This window comes from Venturia canescens, chromosome 5 (assembly GCF_019457755.1).
Source record: "Venturia canescens isolate UGA chromosome 5, ASM1945775v1, whole genome shotgun sequence".
NCBI classification, from domain to species: domain Eukaryota; kingdom Metazoa; phylum Arthropoda; class Insecta; order Hymenoptera; family Ichneumonidae; genus Venturia; species Venturia canescens.
In genome coordinates this window covers 4,678,303-4,689,247 of record NC_057425.1, presented here as the reverse complement: position 1 = coordinate 4,689,247, position 10,945 = coordinate 4,678,303, and the positions used below count along the sequence as shown (strand labels likewise).

Here is a 10,945-nt window from a genome sequence, read left to right as displayed (position 1 = left end):
ACTGGAATTTAGAATCCCATCAAAAGTGGTGCTTCGTTAACAACCTTATGTGATTTGTATTACGTGAACGAGAGACCTCGCTTCGATAATTATCGTTTATTGTACATGGCAAACAATGAATCGTTTACCACGCACCCGGCATGAATCAGTATCGAACGAAAACGTCGGAAACTCATAGAAGCTATTTTTCCGCGTTTCTGCATGCGCATACAAAGTGCCAAGATGATCCGAGAGCCTCGTACGAAGAATTACATATGCACGAACGCGCGGTCCTTTGTAGTTAATCGTTTGACATACGAAACCCTCAGTGAATACTTGTTGTTATTGCTCAACCCTTGAGAAATATTCTGGCACGATTTTTCATTCAAACGGTAATCAGCAAGATCGTATCTTTTGCTGAACGATTTAATGTAATACAAGTCTTCAGAAAAATCAAAATAAAAAGTGCTTTCATATTTTACATCGCAACTTGCAAAAAGCGCTTGAAAAATTAATTTTTTTTCTATTTTTAGGAAATGTTATATTGCTCAGAAAAATCTGGAAAAATTTTCATAAAAATGGAATGCGGAATAAGGCTGAGTTAATTTCATACCCGAATCGTTTGAATCTAGAGTTTCAATCAAATTGTCCAAATTCAGCATCAAACCGGGTCTAAGAATTTAGGGAGGGTGTTTTCAAAATTATTTCAGTGGACCAAGAATTCATTCTACTCGAAAAAATTCCTTGAAAATGGCACTGAAAAATACTTTTTTTGAGTGTACACAAAGAATTTATTCGAGCACTTCAAAAATGAGCAGAAATGAAAAAAAAAACGTACAAATTTTGGGATTCCGATGTAAAGTTACTTTAAAAAAATATATTTTCCGGTATTTTTTAAATTAAATGGATCGTGAAGTTCTATTTTATGCTGCAAGTGCCCTTTTATCCTACAAACTGAGCAGAACGGTATACACTCACGTTTGATGGAAACTTAAGGAGGTAAAAATCGATGATACAATGGCATGTAACACGAAAGGTTTTACAGTGAGCAGGAGAGGTTCGATAAATTAGTTACTCACGATAAAAGATGGAGTGCTCGGTCTACAGGTTTATTTTCTAAATGGCCGTCTAGCGTATGCTTTTTAAGCTGCTCTTCGTTCTAAGAGATTCAAAGAAGACGATCATATTAAAAAGCGAGAAAACTCATGTTTAAAAGATGTTTGAAAAACTATCCACACTGATCATGTATTTATGAAATTGCGAAGAGAATTGTACTTTGAGGGCATGCAAAATCGGACAATCCAGCTGAAGACTCGCGAATTCTTCGTTCATCATAATTTGGTACTCGTTTGACAGATTCATAACCTGCATTCAAAGCTGCGTGAAAATATCCAAACAGTCCGAATTCGAGAGTACAATAAACAAAATAAAATTCCGATCACTTCATGTAGCAAAATTTGATATAGGCGCAAATTCTTATTAAAAGTACCTGAACGAATCAGGATTCGAATACTCAAAGATTCTCTCGTAACGTCGCTGTCAAAATGCCATAGAACATTTTTTTTCAGTCATTTTTCGTCATAAGGCAAAGGAGAAAAATTTACCTTTTTCCCCAACCTTTTAAGAGGATGGATCAGTCGGTATATCGCAACCGTGAGTGCGAGAGAGATAGCTGCAAATTTCGAAATAGAAATTCTTTGACATAGTCGATTTTTTCCATCGTTCTGCGTAGGCTGACAGAGCCTTTTTTTAATCGGTCAAACCGTGTCAGAGAATTTCAATTTCAAAAATTCCAAGTGAGGTTAGTCGACTGATCCATACTCTTCAAAGAATATTTTCCAATTTTTGCAGGTTTAAAAACAAAACCAAACTCAAAAGCTGTAGAAAATACGAAATATATTTACTTTTATATCGGGTCGTATAATTTATATAAGTATACATTTTTTTGTTTGTTTTTCATATAGTTTTTTTAGTGGCATTGTGTAAATTATGTTCATAAGATCGAGCGATATAAAAGTTTACAATTATTTACTTGCATTTGTGTTTCTTTTATCAATAGTTATTTACAGATGTAACGAAATATCGTAATATATAATCTATTTATGTTCGTGTTTTTAAATCAACAGTTTTTTTTTTTAATTCTATAATGCGCTGAAGTAAATCGCTCTTGGCTATCATTCGGGCACGAAATTCATTTTTTTTTTATACATAGCATACTCGAGATTAGAGCTATAAGTTACGTTTGAAAATTCCATAGGTAGTTTATTAATGTCATATTTGTCGAACGATAGACTGGGACTTCGTTTCCGGCTTTTTGAGATTTTCAAATGCAATAAAATGATGAAAAAAGGGGGAAAAATAAACGTTGAAAATAAATCGTATAATTTATCAAAGAACTATCGTGATTGACTCAACGATTTTTTTAGCGTTGTCGTTTTTGCACATATTACGACTCCGCTGAGCAAAATAAATGTGGAACGCAATAGTTGCGATCTGCATGGAGAAAAAGAGTAAGCGAACAGAGAGACCTTGGCGAGACTCACTCGTTCGAATTGCTCCATTTGAGAAATTCGATTATTGGTCGACTTAGAGTTTGTGCGTTTGGCATTTTGTGAACATTTTTTCGACCTCTCATTTCTTTCTCTGCTCACGTTTAACCGACGAGTTTTATATCCATGTGATTTATATAAACTTATGTCGAATATATATACACGCGTATTTTGTAAGAAATTCAAACAAAACTAAAATGTCATTCTCGACTCGAGTCTCGTCCATCGTAGACTTATAAAAATGCGTCAATTTCTTGACTTGACTAAAAAGAAAAAAAAACGATTCGTAAAAATAACGACCTATGCTTAACGCTGTGGAAGCACCCTGAATCACTGAAGAACATCGAACATCGATGATCCTTTCAGCGACGTTGTTGTTCTTATGTATCTCTTTTTCAATTTCCATTTATCCTTATATATTTATATCGTTTAAAAAAAGTATATTCCGATAAAAACAAAAATCGTTTTTCGCGAAACGCTTCCTCGCAAATGTACGAAAGCATGAACATCCATGTTTATTACCCTCGGAGCGGGGAAAGAAACGTTTGAAAACTCAACAAAATAATCGAGGGCTTTAGTTTGGACTAGGTTCAGTCACAACGAGGATCAGCAAAACTTTCGAATCGCGCTCGTATCTTATCCGTGCTACGTGTACACTTCAGGGTGATTAAAAAAACGTACACTTTTTGTTTTGAAATCGTTTCGCACATCGAGATAAAATGAGAAATTAATGGCTAAGAAGTAGTGGAGAATAAAAAAAACTCAACAATTGGAAAATCCCATGAGAGAGAATCGTTTTAAAAAAACTGTGGGATACCAAGACTTTTGAATGTACCGAAGCAAACAATATTTCGCCAGTTTTATGATTTCTTAGATATCGTTTTACGACAGGATTAAAAAAGCATCTCGATGAGCAAGACAACATGAAAAAGTTGTAGTTTTTCAAAACACCCGAAGACGAAACTTTTCTTCCGACTGTGACATGGCTCTTTGTTTTGTTTTTTCTGTTCTTCTCGACAAAAGTCAAGCCTCAGACGTAGCTTTCGTCGTCGACGAGGGATCTAGGATATCCGAGATGTCTCGTGGTGATGGGTGCACGTGGCTGAGGAGGTGGTCGATATGGTGGAGGCGGTGGTAGCGACCTTGACCTTCCAGCAACTTTGTGTCGTTCCTCGAGGCTCATGTGAACAGGTGGTAAGTGTCTCAGTCTGGGTGGGAGCGGCGGTGGTGTTTCGGGCCACGTTCTCTCGTTGTCATCGATATTTTCGGAGTAAACATCGATGCTTTCGCTCTGTTTGAACGAATAAATATCGGTGTGTTCTCTCGAGCCATAAATCTCGTTGGCTGTATCGCGATTACCGTAAATGCCGTTTTCGAGGCGTTCGTGCTCGTAACGTTCAGTTTTTCTCGTAGTTTCTTGGCTCGAGCTGACGTACAACTCGCTCTTGACTTTTTTGAATTCATACATATCGTTGCCCGAGTGATAACTGCCATTTTGCGATATCGGCGAGTCCCTGTTGGGGTATTGCTCCGATTTGACCTTTTTGTAATCGGCGAAACGCTCTTTCGCGAATTCGTAACGCTCAGAGGAACGTGACGAATCGCCGTTTGATTCTTGCTCCGAATCGTTAACGGACACACGATCGGTACAAGAATCCTGTTGCTGTTGTTGCTGCTGCTGTTGCTGTTGCTGTTGTTGTTGCTGCTGCTGTTGCTGCTGTTTCTGTTGCGATTGCGAGGACCTTTCATAGTCAACGCGCAAATCCCGCGACACATCGAATTGTGATCGGTAAGATACGTCTTTGCAATTTTCCTTCATCGCTTCCTGACGAAGATACTCCCTCGCGTATATTTCTTTCTCGTCGAAGCGATCCTTACGCTGCTCGCTCTCCTCGAGCTTCGTTCGTGGCGTTCTTTTGAGCTGGGCCCTCAACCAATCCTGTCGCTGAAACGGATTTTTGTCCTCTCGCAGTCCACTCTCAACGAGACTTTGATGATGCAAACCCGGAGAATATCCGTTCATACGCTCCTCCCAACCACCGTAAACTCTTATGTAACTCTTCCCATTCGTTTTCTCCTCTTTCGTCGAATGGGATTTCTCGTAACTCGAGGAAGAGGCGTTCACCGCCGAATCCTCCGAACCCACCGGCGACTCCGGTATGAATAACTGACAGTCCGATAACGTCAAACCAGAATCACGGGACAATGACATGTGATCCTTTCTAGGGGGCTCCAGATCCAAACTGTCCACCGAAAGTCCACCTGCTGCAACAACCATTCAAACTCATTAGTTTTTTTTTTTCATTTTACACATTTTTCGATAGGCTCTGATTCGATTACTTTATCTCTACTTACAAGATCACTTTTTTAGAACGTGAATTCTTGAATCAAATAAAAATTTGTAATGAAACGAACGGTGACGTGAATTAGAACGGACGGTTGAGCACAGAATTAAAAAAAAAATCAAAGGGCTTACAGTGTAGGCTATCGGTGCTTTCCTCGGCGCCGCTGTCACTGCGTTCTTCGCCAAGAAGCTGCGTGACGCCTTCGCCAAAGAGTACCTCGCAATGTCGTATAAGCATTTCCGTGAGTGCTGGAATCGCTCGACTTTGATTAACCGAGGGATTTTGTGACCAAAGTAAACTCGGACCGCAGCAAACACCGAGATTACTCGCGCACATTAAATTGTGCTTGGACCTTCTCGCAACGTGATGCAAGACGCAAACGAGGTGCGACAACAGTGTGTAATTCGCTTTGGGAAGTCGATCAAGAATACTGCAACGAAGATAAAAAACGGAGTTAATAAAATATTAAAAAATTTCCTTCAAAAATTAAAAAAAAATAACAGTGAATTGAGCGAAACAACTATTTGTGTCACGGTTCAAGTTTTTCGCCTTGTCCTGCTTCTTTTTTCCAAGAAATTATGAAAAATGTAGGTCACTTATGGACCGGTTGGACTAAAATGCCAAAAAAGGCAATTGTTATTCCGGAGGCAAGGAAGAGAAAATAGGAATTGTAGAGCGTCGAGTTCCTCAATGAAAATTCTGCGACTATAAAAACACGTTTGTTTTTGCTCACCTCTTGATCGTTTGTACAGGTTTGGCTGTTTCGAGGCTCGCCATCCACAGTGGGAATAAATGTGAAGTGAGCAACGGATCGGGCAACGATCTCAAGAAATCTTTGAGCAAAGCAGCGACCGCGATGATCGGGGCTTCTTCGAGGCAGGTTGGATCACCGGTCGACTCGATCTGGTCCCTTAATTCGCGGACTATTCTGACGTTGGCAGATTTGCGAAAAATGCCCTGTGTGAATGGTCCTTTTGCGAATAATTGTTGGAGCATTACGAGAACCGGTTTTGGTAAGCCATTGTCGTCGAGTCTTGAAAGATTGACGCCGAATATACTCGGATTGAGGGACAACGATCTTCTCAGAAGACCGCTTATTTTCGACTTGTTCTTTTTTATCGGCGACTTCGTAACCGGGCGTAAAATGAAGTGACACGTGTCATGGCCACTCTTGTTACAATGCTCCAGATCGAAACCCTCCTCGGCCGACAATGTGTGCCGAAGATTCGACAATTTAATGGCGAATGGCCTCTCGTGACCGATCAATGGATACGGCGCCTCGTCCGACGACGTTCTAGCCCAAAGTTGAAAAGGTCCCTGAAGACCGAGCAGTCTCGTTGCTAGACTCACGCAAGTCGACGCTGTCATTTCCGAGCTGACCTCTATTGTCTTGCACTGCAAAAAATAAGCGCGTCTATTAATAGAGTCGACACACGAGTCAGTTGTCATTTTAACCGTTTTTTATTATCAATTACGATGATTGGAGGAATCGTTTCAATTGTTTGAGAGCACTCTGGCTTTTGGAACGAATAAAAAAAGGATGAAAATATATAAGGACGCCGGAATCTGGTCCTTTCGGGCTCGAAACAACGAAACCGTTGCGCAGGCTTAAGGGATAGAATAATAAAAATTCAAGATTCATGGCATTCCTAATAGAATTAATGAAACAAAAGTCGTATCGAAAACTGTACTTTTATCGGCTACTTTTGTCAACGTTAAAAAAGCTTAAGGATTTTTCATCCTTTCAAACAGTTTGAAGAGAAAGATCGTCGCTCGTTTTTCCCGTAAGTGTTTTTCCCTTTTTATTACACTTGACCCGACTCGTTTTATCGGCTAGAAAATTCCTGAGCTCAGGAGATAAGGCTCGAAAAGCCCGGCGATGCAGCAGTCTCGATGTCACGGTGAATCGAATCTTCGAATTCTCACGTTAAACTGGCCACGATCGCGACGACGTGAATAACGCTCGATAATCGTTATTTATGTTCGGATACAAGGAAAATTTATCGAGCGGCAAGTAGACTTTTTTTACGAGCCTTCAAATCTTCAGTGTCCAATAAAATTAATACGTTTCATGGAGATACTTTTGATACATTTTTTGGGGAGGAACATCGATTTTTTCCCTTATTTTGTCTTACACATCGCAGGGAGAAATAGAAAAATACAAATTCGTGACAGGCCAATAAAAATTTACGTGTTTCGACACTTTGCGAGGCACCATTTTCGAGGTTTTAAAATTTAAGAGATAAAAACTCAGCATTATTTATGGGAAATCACATAAAAAATCTTTCAAATTGATTCAATCATGGAAAATAATAAAAAAATCATTATCGAAGCGGTATTCGAAGCGAAGATTAAAAATGAATTAAACTGTGAAAACGGCATTCCTTAATGCTGATTTATCTCCTGAAAAATCGGATGACAATTATTTTCTGAGACACCGAAAGGGGATTTTTCGGTTTCCAATCCAAATGCCGCAACTTTTCACTACTTCCAATGGAATATTCTTTCGAGGCAGAGAACGCGAAAGAGAAAAGATCGAATAGAGAGAATCGGGAAACGAATAGTAAAGCTACGATGCAACCAGACTCGAGAATCGCGTATGCGCGAAGACTGGACCGCAGCAAAGAAGGCGTGACCGTGTGTCTTTTAATTTACGGGCTGTTCCAGGTTCAATCGTCGAGTCCAAGGAGGCTCAGTTAACTTTTCAATTTTCTTGTGTATTCTTGGCAGCCCAAAGCTCCCGGGCACTTATTAATTTCGAGGCGTTTTTTTTTTCATTCAACTTCATCTCCGAACGTCGGATCGACCGTGTCAAAAGAAGGTTCTTCCAAGGTTAGATAAAAGTCAAAAAAACGTAAATTATCCCTCAAAAATCTCAAAGTTTCAGATTTTTGGGCTTCTTATCAAAAGTTCTATATTTTTTCATCGACTGTCAGCAGCCCCCGATAAAAATGAGTTACGTCAAAAGCAAAAAAAAAAAATACGAGCGAACAAAAACTCTCAACATTTATCAAAAATCGACCATCAGTACGCGAGTTTTTCGGTTTTCAATAAAGAAAAAAATCGAATTTTCACTTCTTTCTGAAATAGCCTGTGGCATTGTTTATTACTTTATGCTTGGGATTACTTACGTATTCCGTGTTCGTGTCACTGTCGTGATACACGACTTGAATGTTCGTGTCCGGCGGCTCCTTCATACTCTCTTCTCGTACGAGCTCGGTCAGACGTCCCCACCAGAGATCTCGAGCCGCTGCAGTCCTGTTGAACAAGCAAAAGATGCGTTCTCAGAATCGGCGTATAGGCATTTTTTTCTCGTACGTTGTTTTTTTTTTTATTCATTATTATTATTAATTCTACTCGTCACTAGTCTCTCTCACTTTTCTACCCCCCCCCCCTTCCTCCATCTCCTTGCCCACTTTGGTGCATACCAAGTTTTCTTGTCTCTCTCCAAACTAACGATCGATTAATAACTTTGAGTACGACGTAAATTAATCATACGCGGGTGTATCGAACTCGAGAATATTATGCGTTGTTTTATACCCTCGTATGGAAATAAATGAATAAATGCGTGTGCTGAAATGGTGTTTTTTTTTTTTTTTTTTTTTTTTTTTTAAGAAATATTGGTACTTTTATGAGAGATTTGACGCTTCGAAGGCGTGAATCATTGAAGATCGAGTGGAAAAATGTTTTCCAGTGACTTGCGATATGATTGGGCCGTTGGGAAAGTGCTTGGGGTGAAAGATCGAAGGCTGGCTTTTCATTCTCATTGATGAATAAGTTGAACAATATTTCTGAGGGGGCAAAAAGCTGATTTTTAATTGAACGACTTACATGAACGTTGCGACAACATTGGTCGTTGGCCAACCTAGAACGAAGCTCGTTTCTTGGGATTTATTCGTTTCCGCAACATCCTCGATGTGTCCGGCGGTCAACCAGAGCTCGCTCATTTTCACTGATTGCTTAAGCTTGAAATTACCACCGATTCGAGCTTTCGCGATGAGCAGCAGATCGGAGAAGAGAAACAAATGTCTTTCTTGCGATTGCATTCCCTGTGAAAACGAAAAATCGAACTTTACGGAGAGAGCCAAATCGATGGGGGCTCGAACGAATTTCCAGCGGTGAAATTTATTCTTTCACTGCCAAAAAGAAATTCTTGTTTTCAGGAATAAAAAATGTGCATAAAAATCAAAGTTTTCTGGCTCAGCACACAGAAGCTGAATCGAGAATATTTTCGGCAATAAACGAACAAAAATTCACGTCGGACGTTCCCGGCGATAATTACTATCGCGAATATTCTTCAGAGTCAAATAAATTTCAGAAAAGTGGAGAAACGCCTCGGATTTAAAGGACGAAAATTTGGATAATTATCATTCGTTTTTTGACTTGTGGCATCAGGATTCGAGAATTTACGACTACTCACCGTCGTAAATTGAACCGGTGTCTCGAGGAGAAATGTTCGCGGCGGTGATTTCGGCGCCGGTGAGGATGATGTGACATTTAAAGATTTTTGCGACAGCACCCTCGTCAGCCTTCCTGTGTTGCCACCGCTCCTTTTTCGTATGAGATTCTTCATCTTCTGGAACACGCACGATTGTGGCACCGCACAATCGATATTAATAAAACGAATTCTCATTTATGCCAGAACGATTGCAAGCGTTTTGACAAATCTTCGAATAGTCTGCGACTCGGAAACATATTTTATTGAAACATTCACGATCGACGATCCATCGCGAACAACTTTGAATTCTTTCCCTCAATTCGTCCTGTCGATATCATGTTTCATAAACTTTTCCTTCAGTTTCGATCACTCTCATTTCCATTCGTCGAATTTTTCGATCGATTTGAAACTGAGAAAAATCGTGGATCGAAATAACGAAAGTTTACGAAAGTATCGACGAAAAAGTTTCTCAACATCGAAATTATTTACCGTTGTGAGAACATCGCGCTCGTGAAGACGGAGATTGTCACCGGGGAACAGTTCCTGAATACGGTGAAGATCACCCTCGAGCTGCCCACGCTGTAGCACAGCAGCGCTACAAACGTTCCCGCTCTCGGGGTTATCCACCTGAAGATTCCGGGCTTCTTGTCCAAGATATCTCTCGTACTCGGCTAGCCTCTGAACCTGCAAGCCAAAAAATATAACAGTAGTTATTTATGGGAAGATCATTGGAGAAAATGAGAATAAAGAATCGTCGTTCCCAATGAAATCGGAGGCGAAGAGGATGCTCATTAAATCTTCCAGGCGAAATGGCACGAATGCACAAACTTTCTTTTCCCTGCTATCGAGGGTTAACGAACTGCAATTTTGTGTCAGTCATTTCCTGTCTTCGCTCATAAATACAAGCGCATACACACACACACACATTTCGGTGTAATGTATTCGCGGAAAGTGTGCGAATTTCTTTCCAATCAACTGCATTCGCATAAAGCCGCGCGCAGTGCATTACGAAGCACCGAAGTAACTCGAGCTGCAATCAGCGATCGCTGTCACAGGGGGATAAAAAAATCTCAATATTTAATCCGAAAGTCTTTGTGACGAACGCGCATGCGTACAGCGAGCGCAAGACGCTCATTTTCGGGAAGAGAATCTTCGCAATAAGTGCGAGGAGCGATTTACATAATACACGAGGGTACAAAATCACCGGAGACTTCCAGACTCACCGACTCTCATTCGTGTCGAAACATCTGGCAAGTTTTCATAAATATTTCATATCGTTAGCGCCTATCGAATCGATCACCACTCTTCGGGAGCTCCGACGACTCGTGAAAGCAAACTTTGGAATACGAAAACAAAACAAAATCATCATTTTTCCCATTTTTTTTTCGTCCAACCATTTATTTTGACAGGTCGCGCGCGCAATTTCCGGCTTTTCGGTCACAGCCGATTGCGTCAAATGTTTACCAACAGATTTGTAGCTTTGCTGAGCGAGGGGGCCCCGACTATTCCTCGTTTCCATAAGCGTTTCGTAGAATTTTAGTGTTAACTGTACATAATCCTATCGGAGGTAATTCTATCGGAGTTTTGAATAAAATCCGGTGATTTCGTTGATCCTCAAAACTGGAACGCCAACA

General features: G+C 40.2%; 1 protein-coding gene across 3 annotated transcripts in view; it reads right to left on the bottom strand.

The window, feature by feature from the left end:
* Nucleotides 1-1,858: 1,858 nt before the first annotated feature.
* LOC122410472 (rho GTPase-activating protein 20-like) overlaps nucleotides 1,859-10,945 on the bottom strand; it is a 93,548-nt gene continuing 84,461 nt past the window's right edge. For all 3 annotated transcript variants that reach the window (XM_043418628.1, XM_043418630.1, XM_043418631.1), the window contains exons 2-8: nucleotides 9,801-9,995; nucleotides 9,294-9,449; nucleotides 8,705-8,922; nucleotides 8,005-8,131; nucleotides 5,607-6,268; nucleotides 5,005-5,303; nucleotides 1,859-4,793 (exon numbers count right to left, since the gene is read on the bottom strand). In XM_043418628.1, the coding sequence (XP_043274563.1) occupies nucleotides 3,559-4,793; nucleotides 5,005-5,303; nucleotides 5,607-6,268; nucleotides 8,005-8,131; nucleotides 8,705-8,922; nucleotides 9,294-9,449; nucleotides 9,801-9,995 (2,892 nt within the window). In that variant the 3' untranslated portion in view covers nucleotides 1,859-3,558. The remainder of the gene's footprint in view (nucleotides 4,794-5,004; nucleotides 5,304-5,606; nucleotides 6,269-8,004; nucleotides 8,132-8,704; nucleotides 8,923-9,293; nucleotides 9,450-9,800; nucleotides 9,996-10,945) is intronic.